We start from the raw sequence: 27,073 nt of genomic DNA, 5'->3' as shown, positions 1-27,073 counted from the left end.
CTTATCATAGACCCATTGGACAAATACTGAGCTCCCTTATCCTTAATGCTAATCCCTATTGATGTGTCAGCTGCCCCCTCACCACTTGTTCTAGCCATTTGCTTGGCTCTGCAAGTTTCTCTTATAAACCACCTCTGAAGGATGGGAATCAGCACAGACAGCGAGGCTCCCAACCAAAGCAGTGCAGTACAGTGAATATTTGGTACTTGCCAGAGTCACAGTGCCATTTGCTGCTAATGCACCTTCCACTTTTGCATATAAATTGAGTTAGTGGCTCACAAGTTGGGAATTCTGTGAATGATATAAAAACATTCAATAGAAAATATATTAATGACTATGCTTGATGTAATTTGTATCTCATTTTCTAACTTGATCAGAGCTCCTCCTCTGTCTTCCACAAAAGGCATAGAGGAAACATTGGATAAACATATATAGTGACAATAACTTCTTGAGGACAAAGGATAGATATACTTTTAATATCTTTTAAATGAGTACTTTCCAGTGATGAGAAGCCAAGGAGAATCACTTGATGAATGACTGTTTGGATTAATTATACTTCAAGTAAAACGAATAGATGTCAACTCCCTGTATCAAGGGACTCAACTGCCTTTCAAAGAAAAACAGCTCTGCTCTGGTGCTACAGTCATGTACTTACATTTTAAAAGAAAAAGGCCTTTTCTGAAGAGAGAGAGACAAAGTAGGAAAGTTACATCTAACTTTGCTTCTGAGAGATGTAAACATCACAACTTGAATGTAAAAACAAAACAAAAATAGTTTAGTCAGTACTATATAATTGCAAAGATTAAATTTCATGATTACCAAAGGCATGTCTTGAATATAAGTTTTAAAATAAATTTAACTGATTGAACACTGAAAAAAATGTAATTAGAGCCTAAGTATGATTCAAAGACATAAATAAAAAGGAGGAAATTACTGATAAGTAGATATAAGGTTATATCAAAGACTACCCATGAAGCAACCCCCCAAAAATATTCTAAAATACAAAATAGTAGTAGAAAAAAAAATGAAAATGCCCAAAGATTTAATCGATACACCTAAAAGAGTTCTGTTTTGTTACATGACAAAGTAATGAAAACTGATGTTTTAGGAATCAACATGAATGTTGTCAAAATGTTTCCTTCCTTAGGTAAGTGATTTCAATGTTTAAAAGCTACACAGTAGCCTTGGCTGGTGTAGCTCAGTGGATTGAGCGCAGGCTGCGAACCAGGCATCGCAGTTTCGATTCCCAGTCAGGGCACATGCCTAGGTTGCAGGCCATGGCTCCCAGCAACCGCACATTGATGTTTCTCTCTCTCTCTCTCTTTCTCTCTCCTTTCCCTCTCTAAAAATAAATAATAAATAAAATTAAAAATAAAGCTACACAGTAGACATGAATCTGGGACTTTAAACAAAGTATCAATGCAAGTTAGGGTTCAAATGAGTAAACAACTAAATGCAGACTCTAAGGTATAATGAGATCTAATTTTTTAAAAAGGAACATTATATCTTTTTGTATCTATAACAGGTTAATTCACATTTTAAAATCGTCCTTCTGTATATAGGAGCATATTAACTAATATCACAGGTTTTACAAGAAAAAGAATCACCCTAATTATTTGGAAATATCTAGCATTTGGTATAAACCTCACCAGTTAGAAAGTTTTCCATGTAACCTTTAATACTTTTTTCTGTCTCTTGTAAGACTAAATTAAACAGCCAAAAAATCTAAAAAAAATTAGCTTCCAAAAGGTAAAAAAAAAATCTAAAATATAAATAATATCATCTAGTGCATCTTCAACCTCTAAGAAAATGAGTCATTCAATGTCTACCCAGAGTAACCACAAGATATGAGGTCTGTCCAGAAGGTATCCAGCCATATAATATGAAAAATAGAGACATTTATTAAAGAAAATACAAGATATAAGAAACTTTATACACAGGAAAATGACACCTCAGTCCCCTTCAAAGTAGGCACCTAGGGAGCTCACACGGTTCTCCTATTCACCATCAGCTGCCCTGTCATACTGTCCTGAATCTCAATGATGGTCTGAAATCTCTTCCCTTTCAAAGGTGATTTTATTTTTGGGAAAAGCCAAAAGTTGCAGGGTGCCAAATCTGCATTGTAAGGGAACTGAGTTACCTGAGTGATTTGATGTTTCACCAATAAACTCTGTGTGAAATGTAATACATAAAGGGGTGCATCATTGTGATGAAGCTGACAAATCACCAGTTGCCTATAGCTGTGGCCTTCTTAATCATCAGAATAGTTTCTGTGGAGAAACGTTCAAGCTTCATGCAATATTTGATGCAGATTCATTGCCCTACTAACTCAGTCATCTTGAATGTGAAGGCCACACAGTGTGCATGCTCACTCAATGGCATCTACCACCCCCACTGACTAATACAGTGAAGTTGTCATTATTCACACATGTGCATTCTAGTCCAGTCTCCTTGGTTGCCAGGTTATATCAATGTGGTTCAAACCTTTCTCATTATATTGGACTTTTTCTGGACAGACCTTGTACATATATGCCTATAATGTGTATGTGTTCTTTTTTTAATTTATTTTTTTTTAGAGAGAGGGGGAGGGAGGGAGAAAGAGAGGGAGAGAAACATCAATGTGTAGTTTCCTCTCATGTGTCCTCTACTGAGGACCTGGTCTGCAACCCAAACATGAGCCCTGACTGGGAATTGAACCAGCGACCCTTGGTTTGCAGGCCAGCATTCACTCCACTGAGCCACACCATCCAGTGCAATAATGTGTACCTGTTCTTAAATAATTCCATTTACTTTTGGCTTTATTTTTTTATATAACATTTAGTTACATAATTTCTCTTGGTAACCTTGTTGTCTGAATTAGTTTATAGGACCAAAAGGCAAAGGGACCTAAAAGGAATATAGGTCAAGTCACTAAAAAGAACAATGGCATTAGCCCTGGCTGGTATGGCTCAGTTGGCTGGAGCCTCATCTAAGGTCATAGGTTCAATTCCCCATCAGGTTACATGCTTAGGTTGCTGGTTTGGTCTCCTGTTGGGATGTGAAAGATGTTTCCCTCTCACATTGATGTTTCATATCTCTCTCTCACTTTCTCTCTTCCTCCCCTCCCCTCTCTCTAAAGTCAATGAGTATGTCCTCAGGTGAAGATTTTTAAAAATAATTAAAAAAGCATTAATTGAAGGGAAACATATAAAAGAATAAAGTTAACCAATATTCCATTCCTATTCTGTTATCACTGTAATGTGATCTTGGGTAAATCACACAGCCTCTCTGGTCACAGGTTCTTGGTTTATAACAAGATCTCTTGGTTCTTTTAAGTTCTAAAGATAAAGAAGTCAGAAGAAACATCATCGAGAAATGCACAACACCCTTAAAGCATTTAATGCAGAAAAAACAAACAAAAAAGTGCACCATGTGAATAACTGCTGGAATCATCACAGCATTTCAATAAAACACAATAACTGAATCTAAGAAAAAATAAAACAACTTGTAAATAAACAAATGCTAAAATTATCTTTGGCTTTTCTCTGCTTAATAGTATAGTAAATGGGCCATACACTTTATAAAGAGGTCCATCAAAAATTTAATATAATATAGGGTCTCTCATTTTTCACTAATATTGGAAGATACTATTTCCAAAATTTGTTTATATCCTATCACTAGTGCATGGTGGTGATAAAGAAACTATGTTTTATGACAATATACTTTTCCCCTAAAAATAAAACAAAACCAATGTTTTTAAAATAAATATAACATTTTCAATGTTCTTCTATATTAGCTTTAATTTAAAAGTTAAATATCATATCTAAATATTTCAGTTTGTTTCTGGATACTTGTTCTACTAAAATCCTGTTATGAATTCTTATACAGTAGTTGACAAAGACTTAAATGTTAAAATCTTTTCTTTCTTGACTTCACATAAATATTCTTTAGCTTTGGGTCTTCCCTGGGACACAAATTGCAGGACCCTTGAAAAGATTACCTGATTAACTCCGAAAAAGAAAAATTATGAACCAAAGTGGCTTACATTTTATCATGTTACAATTACAGCAAGAAAACTATATTTTATTTCTGTAGTTACTTTGACCCCATAGAATATTTAATATGGATTAATGGACTGTTAAAAACTCTTCTATTGTTGCAGGTAGTATGCTCAATTTATCTGTTATGCCTTTCACTTAAAATTTATTGCCAGGTTATATGTATGTTATTATGTAAATTACAACAATTCTCTCCCTCTCTCAAGAGCAGTCATGGTTGGTTTAGTACTTATATTTATCTAGTATACAGAGCTTAGAGGAATGTTTCCCGGTGAGGCAGTTTTCAGATCCAATTTATGTTTGTTTCCTGTCACAGGTATTTTAAACCCAGGAAATTTTCTTAATTATTCCTTCTCCTTGACTACAAAATGGATATTTCTAAGTAGCTTATTACTGAAGTCTCAAAATACAGTTGTCATGGATTTGTTTGAGAGTATTAGTTCACATCCTATATACTGATGAATTTAACCTTTGTGATTAAGTATGCAAAAATATATAGAAAATTCAAGTTAAAATATATGGCAAGGTAAGAACATTATAGGGGTTCAGTGTTAGAAGAGTGTTATCTAAACCTGACAGAGACCATATAAAATGTATTATTACTTATTCAATATGAGGTGCTAGACTAGTTACATATGTACATTACCTATATTCTCCCCAACAGCCCTGCAATTGTTATTGCTAACCCCAATTTACAGAAGGAGACAACATTAATTGTCTGAGAACACATTGCATTACCACCAACTGTCAGAGTAAAGTCTGAATACTATGCAGACTGATTCCAAAATATACTATTTTTTTCTTTATACCATGTTGATCATACCAATACTTTAAAAAAAAAGACAGCATAGACAAATTTTGGGAAAGATGAAAAATTTAATTATTTCTATGCTTTCCATTAAACTCTAGTTCTTATTTTTATCTATTTAGTATATATAATTAAATATAGTTATGGGAAATAACACATTTTAAAATTACACAAATTATAAGAATACATCCTTTGAGAAAATATGTGTAGAATTTCTTGATACTGATACTAGTTATCTCTGCTAATAATTGCTACTTACACAGGACAAACTTCAAAAAATCCAGTAGAGTAAATACATTTTGGAGAAAACCGTAAGGGAGCAGTGTACTATAAATTGTCTTCATTTTTCTGATATTTCATTTTTGTTACATAAAACCTCATTTTATATATCACATGTAATGGGAATCGGTTTTGTAAGTAAGCAAACCTGAGTTCAAATCCTGGCTTTACTATTAATTAATGTGTAACCTTGGGCAGTTGCTTAACATCTCTAACTTCAGATTCCCACTTTGTAAAATAGAGTAAAACACCACTGATTATTCAAAATATTTTGAGAACTTTACACAAGACAGAGTTCTAAGTCTTAGAAATAATATCACTCAGAATAAATAAGAGGAGGAAGATGACGGCAAGGTAGGAGGGAGCAGATTCCCCTTTTTCCTACACACAGGAGAAAAACCTTGCGTATCTACGGAGGAACAGAACAAACAACCAACAGTAATCCAACATGTATGAAAGTAGGAGACCAAAAATGGTAGCGGGCACTGAAAAACCAGATGGTAAGGAGAATGCTTCAGGACAATAAGGTCCCAGGGACCAGCTCGTGGACCAGGGCAGCTGCAGCCCCAGGCCTGACTCCCACTGCCACAGGGCCCTCGGTAGAGAACTGGATCAACTGCTCCCTCTTCTGCCAAACAAGGTTTAAGCAGCACCAGGAGAGACCTGGTTGCTTGAAGTCACAGAGAGGGGGATAATGACTAAGTGGCAAACACACAGGGGCTGTGTGCACCCACAGAGTCTGCGAATGGTGGTTGGGGATTGTTGAGAGTCATGCAGTGATGGACCCTGACCCCAATAGTCCCCGGTATGGCTGGAGAATTGGGCTGTGCGAGAGGTCAGGCCACTGTACCAAGTGGCAGGCTTGAGTAGGAGGAATTTCTTAAAAAGAAAAAGTGAAAAGAGAGACACTGTTTGGGGAATTTTCCTGCAGCAGCTGCTAGGGCTACCTCCCCACCCAGTTGGGCAGCGATCCCAAGGTTGAGCAGAAAGCCTTGTATATCCCCATAGCACTGGGAAGGGTGTGTGTCCAATCCATGGGACCGAGGTAGCCTGGCCAAGCATGCATGCACCCACATCCCAACCCACAGTGGTAATCCTGGGGAAAGCACACTCTGAGGAAGACTTGGATCCCACAACCAAGGTGCCAGGGAGAGGTCCCAGGCTATCTCTGGGGAGAGTGTGAGTGCAGATCGGGAAGGGAGGAAAGCCATACCAATCGCTCTTCAGCCTGCTGCTGCCAGCAAAACCAGAAAAATTGGTTTGGCCAGGTGGAAAACAACAAGAGGTTCCCCTTTTTCCCTTTTTATAAGTATTTTTTTTATTTTTTTAATTTTTTATTTTATTTTTTTAGAGAGGGAATAAATAAAATTTTCCCTCTCTATTTATTTATTTTTTTAGAGAGGGAGAGAGAGAGAGAGAAACATCAATGTGAGGTTGCTGGGGGCCATGGCCTGCAACCCAGGCATGTACCCTGACTTGGAATTGAACCTACGATGCTTTGGTTCGCAGCCTGTGCTCAATCCACTGAGCTATGCCAGCCGGGGCAAATTTTTATTATTTTTTTAATCTTTCAGTTCCTTTTTCCTCTCTTTTCTTCTTTGTTATTTAATTCCTTCTTCCTTTTTTCCAATTTTATCTCCTCTTCCTTCCTTCTGCTGCTTTTTTTAATAACCACAAATGAGACAAAAAAAAAAAAAAAAAAAAAAAACCAACCCTGAACTGTGAAAAGACCAGAGTTGGACCCAAAGAGGTGGCATCCTAACAGCTGAGACAGTGAGACAAACTTCACTTTTCTATTACAAAGAAACTGAAAGTTAGTGCATATTTGTATTATTACTATTTTTCATTATTCTTACATCTTTTTTAAATAGTATTTTTCTATTCCTCTTCTTTCTGTATAGTCTGCTTTGCTAGGCTGGTTATATTGTATTGTTTGACAGGTTTCCCCTGATATCTCTTTCATAATGTATTGCTAATTTACTGTCCCTCACATCACTTGTGTCCCATTAGGACACTACTCAAGGTCCTATACTCCCTATTCTTGTTATTTAGATCACATAGATTCTGTCATATGATTGTTGCTCTAATATTATTGTAAATAATAGCCATTCCATACAGTTGTAAATACTTAACAACATCCTTCCCAAATCTTAGTCCACTTCACAGTTTCCTGAATTTTATTACTGTAGTGGTTAACTCTATTCTCTCACACACTATACCTATTTACTATCATTTACTCTCTCCTTACCCCGGATTTGGACCTCCCACAATCTCACTGCTTTCTAGATCCACTTCACAATCCTTCACTCCCCAAAAAGAGCCTTATCTTCTTTTCATCCTCTCTAAAAAGTGGCTAGTGGGGTAGAAGATCATGGTTAACACTATACATAGTCAAAGGATATCCTATCTCTTCTCTACTGGCTGATACTGTAAATATCATAGAATACTTTCTTGCTGTCTTAAACCATTTTGCCTTCCCCCTCAAACTGATCACAAAAAAGAGTAGGTGGAAGTGGTGAACACCAGGACACTCACTGGAAGAGGAAACCCAACAACAAAGGAATCAACAACAGATAACAAGAGAAGAAGCTGAAGGAGGGATTGGAAACCACACAAACCTCAACCCAGGACCTATCTGGAAATACAACTAAATAGTGGAGACACTACCCAGTACAAACAACTGAACAAGAGCAAGAGAAAATCCTCAAAAACCTTATACACAGAGAAGAACCAGCTTCAACATAACCTGCCCTCACTAGCACAACAAAATACAAGAGATGGTAGACACAGTGACCCTCTGTTAACCAGCTGGTGGGAAGGAACCACCAAAGAAAGACCTAAAAACAATCAAAACACAAAGAAAAACACAGAGCCAACTTAAACGACAGCTTAAGACTAGTGAGCTTGGGAGATCAAGGAGACTGCACCACTGAATCTCACAGGTATTCTACTACAGAAGTTCACACCATAAACCCAGGGTGTCAGAACAGATCAATTTAAGAAGCTGAGGCTAACAAGGAGAGTCTCATGAACAATGGGAAGACAAAGAAACAAAACCCAAATGAAAGGAAAGGAGGAGGCCTCAGAAAGAATGCTAAATGAAATAGAGGCAACTCAACTATCAGATAGTGAGTACAAAGGAATGGTTATCAGGAAACTCAATGAGCTCACAATGAATTATGAGAGACTACAGGGAAACTACAATGAACTCACTGCAAACTACATCAACATGAAAAAGGAAATAGAAACTATCAACAAGGGCCAAGAGGAAATGAAAAACACAATTTCTGAACTGAAGAACACAGTAGAAGGAATCAAAAGCAAGATCTATGAAGCAGAAGATCGGATCAGTGAGCTAGAGGACAAAGTAGAATAAAATACCCAGAAAGAGCAAGAAAAGGAAAAGAAACTCAGAGGAATGAAGAGGGATTAAGAGAAATGAAAGACAGTGTGAAACCTAGTAATATCCATAAAATAGGAATACCAGAAGGAGAAGAAGAAAAGCAAGGGCTAGAAAACCTATTTGAAAAAGTAATGAGGGAAAACTTCCCTAATTTGATGAGAGAAAAAGTCACACAAATCCAGGAAACACAGAGAGTCCCAATCAAGAGGAACCCAAAGAGGCCCACCTCAAGACACATCATAATTAAAATGCCAAAATTCAAGACGAAAAGAGACTCTTAAAGGTGGCAAGGGAGAAACAGGGAGTAACATACTAGGGAGCCCTGACAAAGTTAGCAGCTGACTTCCCAATGGAAATGCTCCAAGCCAGAAGAGAATGGCAAGAACTATTCCAAGTAATAAGAACCAGAGGTCTGCAACCAAGGCTACTTTACCCAGAAAGGCTCTCAATCAAGATAGAAGACCAAATAAGAAGCTTCCCAGGCAAAATAATTCTAAAAGAACATACCTCCACCAAACCAGCTCTTCAAGAGATGCTAAAGAGACTGATCTAAGGAAGGAAAAGGGAGAAACAGAGAGAAACACAGGTATGAAAATGGCAATGAGTAAGTACCTACCAATAATAACCTTAAATGTAAATGGATTAAATGCTCCAGTCAAAAAACATAGAATAGCTGAATGGATAAGAAAGCATGACCCACATATATGCTTCCTACAAGACACCCACCTCAGGACAAAAGACCTACACAGACTGAAAGTGAAGGGCTGGAAACAAATTTTCCAAGCAAATGGACAGGAAAAAAAACTGAGTTAGCAATACTCATATCAGACAAAATACACTTCAAAAAAAAAGGGCCATAAAGAGAGACCCAGAAGGTCACTGCATAATACTCAAAGGAAGAATCCACCAAGAAGACATAAACATTGTAAATATATATGCACCCAAAATAGGAGGACCCAAATACATAAAGAAAATCTGAGAGGACTTCAAGAAAGATATTGACAGCAACACAATTGCAGTGGGAGATTTTAACACCACACTGTCAAAAATGGACAGATCTTTGACACAAAATATCAACAAAGATATTGTGGCATTGAGCAATGGCCTAGATAAAATGACTTAACTGATATATATATAGAGAGAAAGCCCTTCATCCAAAAGTAGCTAAATACAAATTCTTTTCAAATATACATGGAACATTTTCAAAGGTAGACCACATGATAGGACACAAAACCAGCCTCGACAAATTCAAGAAAATGGAAATCATGCCAAGCATTTTCTCTGACCACAAGGGACTGAAACTAGAAACCAACCCCAAGGGGAAAAACCCAAAACACTCAAAATCACAGAGATTGAATAATATGCTATTAAACAATGAATTGGTCAAGAATGAAATTAGGGAAGAGATCAAAAAGTTTCTGGAAACAAACGAAAATGAACTCATAACAACCCAAAACTTATGGGACACAGTGAAGGCAGTCCCGAGAGGGAAGTTCATAGTGATATCGACCTACCTAAAAAAGATAGAAACATTTCAAACAAACAACATACCCCTATCCCTAGAAGAACTCAAGAAGCAACAACAAAGATAGCCCAGAGAAAGTAGAAGGAAGGAAGTAACCAAGATCAGAGCAGAATTAAATGACATAGAGACTAAAAGCACAATTCTAAGGATTAATGAATCCAGGAGCTGGTTCTTTGAAAAGACAAACAAAATCGACAAGCCTTTAAGCAGACTCATCAAGAAAAAAAAAAACATAGAAAACCCAAATAAACACAATCAGAAGTGAAAGAGGAGAAATTACAACAGATACCACAGAAATACAAATGCTTTCTTACAAAGCATTGTAAGAAATTACTACAAAGAACTGTATGCCAAGAAATTTGAAAACCTAGGTGAAATGGACAAATTTCTAGAAAAATATAATCTTCCAAAACTCAATGAAAAAGAAGCAGAAAGCCTGAACAAACCAATAACAGCAAAATAAATTGAAGCAGTAATCAAAAAACTCCCAACACACAAAAGCCCTGGACCAGATGGTTTCACAGGAGAATTCTATAAAGCATTTAGGGAAGAACAAACCCCTATCCTTCACAGACTATTCCAAAAATTCCAAAATTATGGAAGACTCCCGAACTCTTTTTATGAAGCTAGCATCATCCTAATTCCAAAATGAGATAAGACACAACAAAGAAAGAAAACTTCATGCCAATATCACTGATTAACATAGATGCTAAAATCCTCACCAAAATCTTGGCAAACAGCATCCAACAATACATTAAAAAGATCATACACAATGACCAAGTGGAATTCACCCCAGGTATGCAAGGATGGTACAATATTGGCAAATCAGTAAATGTAATACATCACATAAACAAAAGCAAAGACAAAAATCACACAATCATATCAATAGATGCAGAAAAAACATTTAATAAGGAACAGCACCCATTTATGATGAAAACACTCAGCAAAGTGGGAATAGAGGGAGCATTCCTGAACCTAATAAAGGCCATATATGAGAGACCTACAGCCAAAATCATACTCAATGGGCAAAAACTAAAATCTTTTCCACTAAGATCAGGAACATGACAAGGCTGTCCACTTTCACCACTTCTATTTAACATAGTATTGGAAGTTTTAGCCACAGTGATCAGACAAGAAACAGAAATAGAAGGCATTTAAATCAGAAAGGGGGAAACAAAACTGTCACTGTTTGCAGATGATATGATAGTGTACATAGAAAATCCTATAGGCTTGGCCAAAAAACTGCTTGACATAATAAATGAATTTGGCAAAACAGTGGGATACAAACTCAATATCCAGAAATCAAAGGCATTTCTGTACACCAACAATGAAAGAGCAGAGGCAGAAATCAAGATAAAAATCCTATTCAATATAGCAAAAAAAAAATAAAATACCTAGCAATAAACCTAACCAAAGATGTAAAAGACCTGTATGCAGAAAACTACACAATACTGAAGAAAGAAATCAAGGAATAAAGAAACAAATGAAAACATATTCTGTGTTCTTAGATTGAAAGAATTAACATCATCAAAATGTCCATACTACCCAAAGCAATTTATAGGTTCAGTGCAATACCTATTAAAGGACCAATAACATATTTCACAGATGTAGAACAAACAATTTAAAAATTTATATGGAACCATAAACGACCCCGAATAGCAGCTGCAATTTTGAGAAAGAAGAATAAAGTAAGGGGATCACAATACCTGACAGTAAACTGTATTACGAGTCAATCATAATCAGAACAGCCTGGCACTTGCATACAAACAGGCACATGGACCAATGGAACAGAACAGAGAGCCCGGAAGTAAACCCAAGTCTCTATGGTCAATTAATATTTGACAAAGGAGGCAGCAACATAAAATGGAGTGAAAATAGCCTCTTCAACAAATGGTGTTGGGAGAACTGGACAGCTGTATGCAAAAAAATGAAACTCTGAAACTCAAGCACCAACTTACACCATACACAAAAATAAATTCGAGGTGGATAAAAGATTTAAATATAAGCCATGACACCATTAAAGCCTTAGAGGAGAACATAAGCAGGAAAATCTCAGATATTTCACACAGCAACATTTTTACTGATATGTCCCCTAGAGCAAGGAACATAAAGGAGAGAATAAACAAGTGGGACCTCATCAAAATAAAAAGCTTCTGCACAGTTAAAGAAAATGGTATTAAAATATAAAGAGAACCAATTGTATGGGAAAACATATTTGCCAATGATACCTCAGACAAGGGTGTAATCTCCAAAATATATAAAGTACTTACACAACTCCATTCTAAGAAGACAAGCAACCCAATTAAAGAATGGGCAAAGGACTTGAACAGACACTTCTCCAAGGAGGATATACAGAGGATCCAGAGACACATGAAGAGATGCTCAATATCGCTAGCTAGCAGAGAGATGCAAATTAAAACCACAATGAGATAGTACTTCACACCAGTCAGAATGGCCATCATAAACAAAGCAATAAACGGCAAGTGTTGGAGAGGTTGTGGAGAAAAGGGGACCCTAGTGCACTGTTGGTGGGACTGCAGACTGGTACAACCACTGTGGAAAGCAGTATGGAACTTCCTCAGAAAACTAAAAATGGAGCTGCCTTTTGACCCTGCAATTCCACTGCTGGAACTATATCCTAAGAACACTAAAACACCAATACAAAAGAACCTATGCACACCAACATTCATAGCAGCACAATTTACAATAGCCAAGTGTTGGAAGCAACCCGAAGTGCCCATCAGTAAATGAATGGATCAAAAAACTATGGTACATTTACATAATGGAATCCTATGCAGCAGAAAGAAAGAAGGAGCTCCTACCTTTCGCAACAGCATGGATGCAACTGGAAAGCATTATGCTAAGTGAAATAAGCCAGGCAGTGAAAGACAAATACCATATGATCTCAATTTTAACAGGAACCTAAACAACAAAACAAACAAACAAGCAAAATATAACCAAAGACATTGAAATAGAGAACAGGCTGACAGTGACCAGTGGGGAGAGGGGAGGGAATTTCAGTGGAAAAGAAGTGTTTACAGGAACAAGTATAAAGGACACATGGGCAAAAACTAGTGGGGATGGAAATGGGAGGGAGGTGGGGAGGACTGGGGGGTGGGCTGGGATGGGAGTAAAAGACAGAAAACTGTACATGAACAAAAATTAAAATAAAATTATAGGACAAACAAATAAACAAAAAGAATAAATAAAGTAACAGCATGATATTAGACTGGGAATACAACATTCAACATTTTTTCTCAGAGTGTTTACAATCTTGTAGAAAAAGACATTTATAACAAAATTAAACAAGTGACTTCAATAAATCTCCGTAAATATGATATAGCAGTAGAAGATATTATTTAAAAAACAAGAAGTATCTAAGTTTAGATATTTTGCTGTAGAGGAAGTTATATGCAAGTTGATATAAATGGTATATTCAAGTTAAATCAGAAAAAACAGGAGAGGATGAAGAATTTTCACAATATTCCTGAAAGATGCCTTCTTCAAGGCCCAGAAGTCAGAATACATAAAATGTTTGAGAAACTGCAAGAATTTCAGAATTGTTGCAGTAATATGTAAAGTAGAAGTTGTAAAATTTTTGGAAATATTAACTATTATATATTATATAAAACAAAGCCTTGAAAATAAAAGGATCCAGAAGGTATGTAGAATGAGACTAATAGAAGAGTTAGAAAAAAATGTTGAGTAACTCTGGCAATATGGCAGACAAATGAGAAATGCTAAGCAAAGTAACAACTAAACATTTTAATACATAGGCCAATGTGTAAGAAAACTATACATTTTCAGAGTCCCGAAATGAAGAGGGTTCTGGAAGCTAGAGCACTTGGTGAACTATAAATGCTGTGTGGATGTGGATGTGGATGTGTGGGGGTGGGGGAGGGTACAATTTTGTCTTCAAAGGCTATAGAAGAAAGCTGAATCTATAATCCAGATGTTTGGGTTTTAATGTCATTGATGGGCAGGTCACACATCTTTATTTTCAGAGAAAGTGTGGATCCCAGCAAAAATCCAAGACCTTTAGAAGCTAAATAAAACCCTCAGTGCAAAAGTGGAATAGACAATATTCTCCTCTTCCTTCCAGTACAAAGAAGTGTCTCAGCCTGGACTTTAAGTGGAAAAAATATATATAGCTCACCCCACCATCCTGAAAATTTAAAAACATCATTTCCAACTTACAACTTTTCAACTTAATGATGATGTAAAAGTGATATGGAGTCAGAAACCATAATTTGAATTTTGATCCTTTCCTGGGCTACCAATGTGCTGTATGATACTCTCATGATGCAGCTCCTAGTCAGCCATGTGGTCCTGAGGGCAAGTAGCTGATGCTCCACAGCATATTTATTGTGTTAGGAGATTTTGCCCACCTGTAGGCTAATGTAAACAGTCTAAGTATGTTTAAGGTAGGCTATGATGTTAAGTAGATGAGTGGTATCACCTGCACTTTTGGCTTATGATAGTATCAATTTATGATGGGTTTATCAAGATGTAACCCCACTGTGAGCTGAGGAGCACATGTAATTGTGAGAATGCATCACAAACTCTACTTTCCATAGTTGGAAAACTTTTCTTAAGTAAAAATACCAAAGTGAAAATTATTTCGGGATATGTAATATTTTAGAGGATTGTGACAGTGGTCAGAGAAGATGTGACTTCAAAATAAGACTCATAAGATTTCCACAGGAGCAAAATAGAAACATAGAAGATAGGGTCAATTTTTTATAAAAAAAGAGTAAAAAAAGTAAAAGACAAAAATCTGGTGAGTAACATTCAGCAGATCTAACAAATGCCAGTATTACCTTTATAAGATCTTCAGATATTGTAAAAATAAATGGTAGAAGCTATTCTTTGAAGTAAGATGGACACTGTGAAATAGGTGTCGTATGTATTTAAAAGACAGATATAAAAATAAAGTTCATGTAAAAGACAGCCCAATAAAATAGAGATAGTCTTGAACCGAGCCTAGAACCAAGCCTAGAGATAGCCTTGGTTCTTGAACCAAGAACCAAGTAGAACATTTAGAAATGAAACTCAGCATCCTGGCATTTCAAACTGCATGGGCAAGTTAAATTATAAATTATTACACAGGATAATTACTAAATTAGAAAACAAATCTGAATAACTCTTTGTCATTTCAAATCAAATATTTAAGATTATCTTAAGATTAAGATTCATGGAAAATAAACCAAAAAGATCAAACATAAAGCTGACAGTTCCAAAAACATGGAAAGAAAATAATGAAAATAGACAATATTCCAAATGCTTTTATAGAGTTTTCCAGAATTTATCAGAGATATACCTTTAGATTTAGGAAGCATAATCTCTCTTAAGATAAGCAAAAATAAATTCACATATTGAAACACTGTAGTGAAATATCAGAATGCCTAAAGGACATTTCTAAAACCTAAGTTAACCTGTACATTGTTTATACTATTGAACTTATACAATTGAAAATATGTGTATGTACCTTTTTTCCTCTTCAAACGAATAAATAGAAAGAACCTTGCAGAAAGTAATGTACTCCCTCTTACAAAGAAAATCATAAAATAAGAAATATATATTCAAGGGTTAGATAGAGACAGAAGAGCTTGAAAAATGTAGAAGGGAAACCAAGAAACAGCTTGTCACTGAACACAATAGGAGGAAGTGCTTCAAGGAGATACTCAGCAGTAGTGAAGACTGCTCAGATAACACTAGGTATACAGTGAAGTGTACTACCCAGATTTTCTCTTTTAAAAATAGCCCTTGTGAGCTTAGAAAAGTCAGTTTTGGTGGAATGGTTTGGGGGAGAAAATAAGTTTCCATTCTCTACCAGCGGTGTCCAACACGGTGGCCATGGGCCACATGTGGCCCAGAATGGCAATGAATGCAGCCCAAAACAAAATTGTAAATTTACTTAAAATATTGTGAGATTTTTCTGTGGTTTTGGGTCACAATGCCACATACTCACAAAATAACAGAGGCCCAAGACAACTCTTCTTCTTCCAGTGTGGCCCAGAGAGGCAAAAAGTTTGGACACATCTGTGTAGACTGAGTAGAAGATAGATACATAAATTTTATACAACTTTTCTAAGAAATTTGACTGTGAGAAGAGTAAAAATTAATGTAATAGCTGATAAGAAATATGGGATAAAAAGTTTTTAAATTGTTATGTCAGTGGTAAACTTTCTTAACAAGTTGAAAGTTTCATATTCACAAATATTAATGGGAAGAAACAAGTGAGTGAAAATAAAAATATAGGAGTAATAAAAGCTACATTTCCTGTGTTTACACATTTTAAGGCAGCAGAAAATTTTCAAAGACTAGATTCATATCTAAAAGTAGTAAGTATCCTTGGCAATCAAAATAATACTAAAATAAATTGTGTATTCAATTTAAACTTAAGGTTAATATTAAACAATGAATCTAGATTTTTCACTCCAATAAATGATTAGAAAAAGTAGTATCTTTAGTAAAGTAGAATGCCCAGTGAAATGTGCCATAAGAAATCAACAAAGAATACTTGACATAGAGTTTTTATCAAACCCAAACTATTTAAATGCATTTCAGGTAAATTAATTTTGCTATTTATTTTAAGGCTATTTTTCAGAAAATGATGATCTTTTGTATGTTTGTGTGTGTATTTATAATATTACATCCTTCAAGAGAAAAAACAAAATAAATTTTATATTGATACGACAAACTTTAAAAACTATATGTTACATGGCATTTGTCATATTTTTTTCATTCTGATCCATACTCAGGGATTAGTAATTGTAGCACCAGGTAGGCACAAGAAATAGACTCTTCAGGGCCATGAAATAGAATCAGGTTGCCAGGGATAATTTTTGTTTGCTTTATTTTTACCATTTAAAAATCAGTACATTATTAAGAGTATTTTTAAAGGTTTTATCTATCTATCCATCTAATTTTAGAGAGGGGGGAGGGAAGGAAGAAAGAGTGCCAAAAATAGTTATGAATTTCCTCTCATATGAGCCCCTATAAGAGATCAAACCACAACCCAGGCACGTGTCCTGACCAGGAATCAAACTGGTGACCTTTCACTTTGTGGGTTGAGGCGGAACCAACTGAGTCACACAACTCAGTGCCAATAAGAGTAATTTTTAACAAATTTCTTATCCTCATTGGCTTTTAGTGCAAATGTTTTATTTTAGGATTATTTGTCCCCACTTTTGTTGATTTCCATTCACAATTGTGATATAAATATGTTTCATAAGCATATCTCATTTATAACTAGATATATAATATTTGGATTTTACATATATTATCTCATCTGATACTGATTTGGATGTATAAATATGTACATATAATATAGGTATATATGTATGTGTATATTTTTATATACAATGCTGCTGAAAAATCTGAAAAAAATCATGTTTACTCTCAAACAAAATTTAAAGCAATGCATTCTAGTTCACACCAGAGAGACAGTAAGAATTATTATTGCCCAGTGGCTGTGATCCAGCAAATTATTGTGGTAGGGCAGAACGCTAGACATGATACAAAAGCAAAAGAATCTCAGTAAACCAAAGACCTAATAGAGAGATTAGGTAAGAAATTGACATGGAACCAGGTACTAAATGATAGGTATTAGGAGAGTTTTTCACAAACCTGGATGCATATTAGAATCACCTGAACAGCTTCTGAAGCTACCTATACCTCAGTCTCCACTATAATTCAATAGGTGGTATGAGGCATAATAAAGTTCCCCATGTGTGGTGGGTTGAATTGTATGTATCAAAAAAGATATGACTAAACCTCGGTACCTGTGAATGTGACCTTATTTAGAGAAAGGGTCTTGGCTGATATAATTAAATTAAGAGTCTCAAAATGAGATCACCCTGCTTTAAGGGTGGGCCTGAAACCTAATGACCAGGTCTTATAACACAAAGAAGAGGGGATTTGACAGAGACACAGGGAAGAAAGCCATGTGAAGACAGAGACCAGGGCTTGGAGTCATGATGCCAGAGGCAAGGAGCTGCAGGAACCAACAGAAGCTGAACAGTCATAGAAAATTCCCCCCAGAGCTTTCACAGAAGCCCATTGACACCTGGTTTTTGAATTTCTGGGCACCAGACACAGACAGTAAAATTTTGTTGTTTTAAGCCATCACATTTGTGGTAATTTTTTAAAGCAGTCTTAACAAATACTAATTTGTAGGGAATGTTGAAAAAACAGTTTAAATCATGTGGTCTCGTTTTAGGGTAAGAATCACATGAGTTGTTTTTCCCAAAATACAGATTCCTGAACTCTATCTAAGGCCTAATGAATGGAGGTCTGTGGAGGAGCATTGGAATCTGGGGACCTTTATCAGTAACAGGTACATCAGGTGATTCCTACCCTCAAGCAAGAAGGTGGGGAAATGCTGAGTACTAAAAGCTGTTTTAATAATTTATGTATGTGGCTTTCCATATATTTTGCCAGGGTTTGCTGAATGTCCTACTTTTCTGCAGAAAAAGCCTAATTAATCAAATATATACAAGAGCCCTCTATAACCAAATATAAATGTAAAAGCATGCCACATACCTATAGAATAATATGAAGACAACTGAAAAGTAGCCTTTATAACCACTTTTGAATGAAAGCATAATAATGGTTTAATATAAAGGTATGAAAAAATAATTAAAAGGACTATCTGGGATACAAAGCATTAATCTGCATGGCTGAGACAAGAAAAATAGTTTCTCAGTTTCTTTGGTTTATATCATTTTAATAAAAATAATTGATATTGGAGAGTGAAAAATAATAAGTTTTGAGAGAGAATTAAAGCTCTAAGTCAAAGTAGAGAAAAACTAAGCATTTAATTGCTAAAAATGAGTTTATCTTCATAGTCAGACAACTTATCAAACAAGTAATGAAACATCAAAACATTTTTGATCTCTGAATATTGACAGTTATTTTGGAATAAGTAGAATATAAGATGAATAAAAACTGGAAAAAGGTAAGATTACCTTAATTTCAAAAATATATGGAAACTGTAGAGAGATGAAGTTTAAGTATATCTCTGATGATCATTCTAGAAGAAACTTGTTAAAACATTTTGTCAGCAGTATTTTTGCTCAAAGTTTATATGTGTAAATCATGAAAATGCAATGAAAGGGTATATTTGTATCTTAGAAACATCAGAAATCTCATGATAAACAAACAAAGAAAAAACTTGTATGCGAGATGATAGTAAATGTAGGTGGATGAATAGTTGGTTCAAAACTGTATCTTCAGTTCTAATTATTGTATCAGTGTTTTTTCCCCAGGAGAATATTTTCAATAGCTCACAAAAAGATTCATGACTTTGTTACCATGATTTGGTTACAGCCTTAAAAGTTATATGTATCAAATCTTTGAATTACACAAAACTGGGAGACATCATTGGTGCTGTAAATGTAAAACTGTAAAGGGGTTGGAGTAGGAAGAAAATGAAGGTCAAAGGGTGAAAACAAACTCCCCCATCAAAATAAAACTAAAAAAAAAGTGAAATGTAAAATTAGAAGTACCTAAAAGGAATGATCAAGTCTATAAGAAAGCTTAGGTATTTTAAATGACTAGTAATTCAATATGTCAGTTACATATCAAGGCTACCATCTGAGACTGCCTTAACAGAAGCCTAAAATCCCAATTACTGAAGGTAATCTGCCCACTATAATTTAATGTAAAAATACAATTCTGGGCCATGAATTTTTTAAAACACTGTAGCAAAAAACACATAAAATTTACATTTTCAACTATTTTTAAGTGCAAAGTTTACTACTGTTACCTGTATTCATATTGTTGTGCAGCAGGTCCCCAGAATTTTTTTTAACCTTGCAAATTGAAACTCTATACTTATTGAACATCAACTCCCCACTTTGGCTGTTAATTTTACTAAAATTATTAAAAATGCAACTATATGCACAATAGGGCAATTGGCAGGAAAAGAGCCTGCAAACATGAAGGAAGGCATGAAAGCATGAAAAAATGAAGGAAGTAGTGTGATTAATCTGAGCTGTTGTAGGTGAACATGATGGTCTTTTGTTATCTAAAGACCTATCCTGTGGGAAAGGTTATAAATTCAGCCTGTGTAGCTTCAAAGGACAGAAGAGTATACCTGAGTATAATCTTTGAGAAGGGAGATGCTGGCTCTATAAAAGAATAATATTCTGAAATTTGATTACTGCCCAACAGTAAAATAAACTATCCTGCAAAATTGCCAATTTTTTGTTCCTGAAAATATTCAAACAAGAACAGGATAAGTATCTTGGAGACCAGTTTTAGAAGAATTCTTATATTGGATGAAAGTTTGAATTATGTAACATCTATATTCAATGAACAAAGTCTGTGATTCTCTGAAATAGACAACTAGAAGTGAATAGGGATGAGTTTCAATGTTGCTACATGTACTAACTTATTTCAAAGTTTTGGACATACAACTCTAAGTGCTTCAGCTTTTTTTTCATAACATGAGGGGGTAAATGAATGATATTTCTTATTCTTTTTAAATTTCTATGCATTGAATATATGCATTGGTAGGTATGTTCCTACATGCTAAAGAGAGACATATAGTGAGAAAAAGAAAGAAAATACATTAGGTAAGTAAACAAACACTTATAACAGTATTGTCCTTCTTCAATTCAGCACTAAGAACTGGGAGACACTAAGAACCTCCACATTCTATAGAAAGAACCTAGTATTTGGAGCCATTCTATGTAAAAGGAGAATACTCCACAAGCCAACCTTGTGGAGACACCAGTGGATTCAAGGGAAGGAGAGAATGCATGAGAGCCATTCAAGAAATGTTGTGGGTGCATGAAAAGAGAGGACTGACTGGGTGTTGCACAGGAAGTAGATTGGCCATTTTATCCTGTATCCAGAGAGGAAGAAAGAACTATAGGGTTGTGGTAGGCTTCAGAGATGGGTCATCTGGAAAGCTGTTTGATCTCAACATTTGGAAGAGCAAAATAAGGTGAATGCAGGAAAAATGGGCAAAACTTTTTTTGATATCAGCAATGCAACCAAGAGGACAGCCCCAAAGCGATAATGTTGTAGCAATTTACGGCCGTAATATATAACACTTTCGGTGGGAAAGATGAGGGGTAGAGAATAAAAGAGATTAAGATTGTGATGTGAGAGGGCCATGAAGAAGGGAGAAGGGACAACAGAGAAGAAAATATTCAGGGAACCGAGAGGAGGAGTGAGACCACAGGCGTGTTTGAAGATTTCACATAAGAGCCTGCAAGAAACTGCATTTCTCATGTGTCAGAGGACTGTAATATTCAGCTCAGAGAAGCAGAGAGAATGTTACCACGAACCCTCCTTAAAAGATGTCACCCATTTGCTCCATCTGTCCCCTCTGCCTGAAGTGTTAAGTCTAGAGAGAGAGGAAAAGTGAGGAGGAAAAAAAAAAACCAAGAAAAAACAAAACACATTCCCCTCTCATCCAAGTTCCTAGAACCTCAAGTTTAACTGGCAACAACAGAGGAGAAATCTTGGACTAAGAAATAATATTGGATGATTCAATCAAAGTTATAGGAACTAAAAGCTACCAAAGTCATTGTGTCTGCCAAGATGTTATTAAGGAATGGCAAAGCAGATGAAAGCAGTGCTTGGCAATAATCATATTTCATATCAGTTCTCCACTGGGTTAATGACCCTCATTAAATTTGTTACACACATATGCAGTTTTTTTTCTACCAAGTTAAAAAATTACACTTAATCAGAAACTTTGTTTTTCTGATAATTTAGTTAAACTAATTTAAATGCAATTATTTCTCTTTTAGAGCTCTTCTGTTTTTGTCTCACACTTATCAAGTCCCTTTCTGAGATCCTTTGCTCCTTAATAATGTAGAGTAAAATTATAATATTACAAGTACACAAGACGGAGTTCTACTATCTCCAAAGATTAAAAAATAACTTAGAAAATTTTAGTAGATTTTTTCATTATTCCTCATTTGTCATTCAATCTTTCAATAAACTTTAGGTATTTTCCAAAGTTAAACCCTTTGAACAAATTATAAGTTATTAATTCATATTAAGATGTATTTATTTAAAAACAATAAATGTAAGCTACGTTTAAAAACCTGGAAGACAGAACAACCCAAAAGTTGCTAAAGTTTAAAATAAACAACTATACTGTTTTTCAGTAAATTGTCCCAAGGTCAAAAGGAGAATTTTTTTGAAATATTTGTATAATTAATCATGAAATACCCTTATATTTAATACTATAATTCAGGGATAGGAAGGAAATTTGTCTGAATAATTATTTCTACCTTGAATTAATTTTGCACATATAAACATAATTACATTATTAAGTATATGTAAGACAAAATCAAATATAAATGGTGGTTTCCTTGAGTTAGTGGTTCCCAAAGTGGGACCCCAGGAGGACGAGTATGAGAGTCAGAATCAAGGGGAAATTTGTTAGAAACATAAATTCTTGGGCCCAACCCAGGAGATACTGGATCAGAGACTCTGGGAATGGGCGAATGTGGCCCAACATTCTGGTTTTAACAAGCCTGCCAGGAAATTCTGATTTATGCTGCTCGAGTTTGAGAAACATCTTAAGTTAATAACTCTCAGGCTTGAGTACATATTAATACCACATAGAAAGCATTAAATATCTGATTCATGAGTCCCACCCCCAGAGATTCTTAATTAATTAATTAGTCTAGAGTTGGGTGTAGACAGGTGATTTTAAAGCTCCTCAGGTCATTCTTTTTTTGACAACTCAAGTTGAGAACCAATGCTAACTAAGTCCTATCCTGGAAATGAGATTGATCATTTAGTTCTTCCACACATAATCCCCTTCTAACACAGGCTTCACAATTCTAACATATCCTCTCTTATTTGTAACATCAATTTACAGATCCTCCTTTCAACATATGAAGATTACTGAAAAAGTTAAGATTGTTTAAAGATTAAGACAGAACCCTCAAGGGCCTTCCTAATTATTTAAATGTTTGCCAAATAAAATCTCAGCCTAATAAGTGCAATTAACTTGTAAAGACAAATGAAAGTAAAATGAATCACATTTGTCAATGGGTACTAGTGCACTGCACTGAAAATCTGAAGCCCAGATGTAATAGGCTTGGCTTCTATGTTTTATAGGAAGCATTCCTAAGCATAGGAGTCTCATATATTTAATTCTAAATTTTAATATTGTTTTTGTTGTAAAGCAGTAGTTATTTAAGTACAAAAGAGGTTGTTCCTGGAACTGAAGTGTGAGGGGAAAAAAGTGATTACAGAGCCTTCTAATAGTATTAAGCCTATGGGAACTTGACCAATTCCAAAGGGCAAAATAATATATGATCAGTCCAAGTTTTCTAATGATGATGGGTAAAACAGGGAATGAGATGAACCTTTATTCATTTCTAGATTATTGACAAGTAGAGTGACAGCTTCTCAACAAAGTGAATTTAAAAATTCATATTTTTGTCATTTTGTATTTAGTGCAGAATAATTTTTGTTATGAGAGAAATCTAGGCAATTCTCTCAACAGCTTTAAAAGTGAGATTGTGACTACCAGAGCTTCACTATAAGCTTCTCTACTGACAGAATTTTTTTATTTAAAATGATGATATAAAAAATAAATGTATTTGACTACAGAAAGGACAACACTTGGAGAGAAACATGTGTGTTACATTGCATAGGGAATATGGTCCTGAGACCAACCTGCATGTTTAATGTCACCATAGTTTTTTTTGTTTTTTCCTAGTGATGCTATCCTTCCTATGACACAGGGTTTGTTTTGTGCTTTTTTTGTGAAATTCCCCCAATCCACAGCTGCCTTTCTAGGACCATTTTATACTCATGACATTAAGAGTATTCATCATTTTATAGTCACAGGCCATCTCAATTCTGACAGGGGCACCCCTGAAAAACTCAGTTCTATACCCGCTGCGTAGTGTTCTGTTGCCTACCAGTATGGCTTGTGTTCTGGGAAGAAAGTCCAGGCAGGGGTCTCTTCTGGCCTGTCCTGGACTACCCTGTTCTTTCTCAGTCCTGCTGAGAAGTCCTTTCTCAAAGTAGCAGGATACAAAATAGATATTCAGAATTTTTTTGCATTTTATGAACCAATAATGAACTGATAGAAAAAAGATAAAATGCCTATGAATAAATTTAAGCAGGGAGGTAAAAGATGTGAACTTGGAAAATTATAAGACAGCGAGGAAAAAAAATGAAGAAGGTACAAATAAATGGAATTGTATACCATGCTCATGGATAGAAAGAATTAACATTGGTAAAACATCCATACTACTCAAAACAATTGATAGTTTCAATGTGATTCCTATTAAGATGCAATGGCATATTTCCCAGAGGTAGAAAAAAATATTTCAAAACTTTTTATGGGCCCAGAAAAGACCACATATAGCCACAGCAATCTTGAGAAAGAAGAACAAACTTGGAGGTATCTTGTCACCTGATAACAAACGTTACTACAAGGCTATAATAAGCAAAACAGCATGGTACTGGCATAAAAACAGACACAGAGATCAATGGAACAGAATACAGAGCCCAGAAATACATTCACACTTATATGGCCACTTAATATATGGCAAAGGGGGCAAGAACATACAATGGGTTAAGGAGAGTCTCTTTGGACAGATACATGCAAAAAATTGAAACTAAACCACCTTCTTAAACTATATTCAAGAATAAAACTTAAAATGCATTAATGACTTAAGACTTGAGACCATAAAATTCCTAGAAGAAAACATGAGCAATAAAACCTCTAATGTTTCTCTTAGCAATAATTTTTCTTATATATCTCCTCGGGCAAGGGAAATAAAATAAAAAAAATAAATAGGACTACATAAGTAAAATAGGCTTAGAAGGTATTATGCTTAGTGGATTAAGTCAAACAGGGAAAGGCAAATGCCATTTGATTTAACTTACGTATGAAATCTAAGAACTAAATCAACAAACAAAAACAGACTTAACCATACAGAGAATTGACTGATGGTTGCTAGAGGGAAGAAGGTGTAGTGGGCTCAGTGAAAAGATGAAGGGATTAAGAAGTACAAATTGGTAATTACAGAAGAGTAATGGAGATGTAAATTACAGCATAGAGACTATAGTCAATAATAGCATAATAAGTATTACGGTGCTAGGTGGTAGTTGGAATATTGTGGGACCACTTTGTAAGTTATATGATACTCTAACCACTATTATGTATACCTGAAACTAATAAAAAATAATATTGAATGTCAAAACTGTGCTATTAAATGTTTGTTTGGGTCTCTATTGCTTTCTTCTTGAACACCAATATTGTCTACTTTAAAATGGCAAACTGCACTACTTAATTTATACATTTATTCAGATGTTACAAACCCAAATACCTACAGGGGCTTATTAGTGTAGTATCAGAAAATTTTTAATAAAAAGATATAGTTAAATAGAGAATGTACCCTCTGCACTCTCTTTATATAAAATTTAAATAAAGCCATTTAAATTTTAGGGTAAAAAAATAGTTTCCAACTGTTAAAAGTATTATGAGGTTAAATTATTAAAATATATATTCAATTTCATTATTTTAGTATATGTCCTAAACATGTGTAATATATGTTATAGCTGCATCTATATAACTATATAAATATAGTTTATATACTTTATATAACATAATTATATATGTTATATCATCATAGCTGTATGCAGAATCCATAGCTATGCCTGAAATAAAGCACATATCTAAGAAAATATGGTTTATTCTACTGTTTTTCTCTATGTATTATTGTGACGAATCATCATAAATGTACTGATGTTTGGGTACAAATGAGAGAAATTAAAGCTGTAACTTCATGCAACATTAAATTTATTATTTTCAAAAGTAGGAGGATTAAAGAAAAGTGACAAGGAATTTTACCATTAACAAAATTTCTTAAACTAATAACAATTTGTCCTTCAGAATAAAATATCTATGGAAATGAAGCACATGGTTTACCAACTATGTATCCTTAACTTTTATTGCTTATTTCTCTAAGAATATAACATAGGCATGCCAACAAGAAACAGGTCCTCATTTTCTCCAAATGTCACTCAGTGTGATATTCTGTTTGAAAATTGTAATCTCATAGACATAAGATAAGATGATCATTAGACAATGTCATGCTTGCCTTATAATAACCACTTCTTAATAAAAACCTACTATGTTTGGATCCATTTATTTTACCTGAAGATATGATACGTCCTCATTAATAGGATATATTTTTAATCATGAAACGATACATTTGTGCCCAAAAGACTCTGTTGACTTGCATTTATAAATAAAACATTTTAATAGAGGATAATTAAACCTTTTAATAATAGAATAGCCTTTTAATAGAGATTATAGTGATAGAATCTTCTATCTGACCCAGTCTCTACTAACACCAGGGTTCACTCCCAACTTACCACAAGATTCTGTTTCATCTGTCTGGTCACCGCAGTCATCTTCCCTGTCACACAGCCATGCGCTGGGAATGCAGCGTCCGTTTCCACATGAAAAGTGGTCCGATTGGCATGTCTTAGCTATGGTGATCAATTAATTTACAAAGAATACATTTACAGGCCTTTCAAACACTATTAAAGATAAATCATTCAATACTTTTTAAAATATATTATATTGCTTTACTAGATAAAATATTTTGAAAGTAAATTTTTGTTTAGTTTATGACAATGCCAGCTTGCTTATCTCTCTAAAGTTCACATGATTTGCCCTTCAATTAAAATCACTATTTAAAGCCCTGGCTTGCGTAGCTCGGTGGATTGAGCACGGGCTGGGAACCAAAGTGTCGCAGGTTCGATTCCTAGCCAGGGTACATGCCTGGGTTGCAGGCCATGACCCCCAGCAACCGCACATTGATGTTTCTCTCTCTCTCTCTATCTCCCTCCCTTCCCTCTCTAAAAATAAATAAAATAAAATCTTTTAAAAAATCAGTATTTAAATTTTTTCCTGTCACATGCTTATGCATATATAGTTGAGTTAAATTTCATACAACTTTTAATTAAAAAAAAGAATTTTGAATGGTGTTTGCCCAAAACCCAAGAAAACT

At 35.0% G+C, this 27,073-nt stretch overlaps 1 protein-coding gene across 1 annotated transcript in view; it reads right to left on the bottom strand.

The window, feature by feature from the left end:
* LRP1B (LDL receptor related protein 1B) overlaps positions 1-27,073 on the bottom strand; it is a 1,811,620-nt gene that overhangs the window by 688,045 nt on the left and 1,096,502 nt on the right. The window contains exons 18-19 of the mRNA XM_045853515.1: positions 26,433-26,549; positions 211-291 (exon numbers count right to left, since the gene is read on the bottom strand). Of these exons, the coding sequence (XP_045709471.1) occupies positions 211-291; positions 26,433-26,549 (198 nt within the window). The remainder of the gene's footprint in view (positions 1-210; positions 292-26,432; positions 26,550-27,073) is intronic.

Source organism: Phyllostomus hastatus, unplaced genomic scaffold (genome assembly GCF_019186645.2).
Source record: "Phyllostomus hastatus isolate PE091 unplaced genomic scaffold, TTU_PhHast_1.1 phas_contig_1, whole genome shotgun sequence".
Lineage (NCBI taxonomy): Eukaryota > Metazoa > Chordata > Mammalia > Chiroptera > Phyllostomidae > Phyllostomus > Phyllostomus hastatus.
The sequence above is the reverse complement of the archived record's forward strand: the minus strand, read 5'-3'. Positions and strand labels throughout refer to the sequence as shown.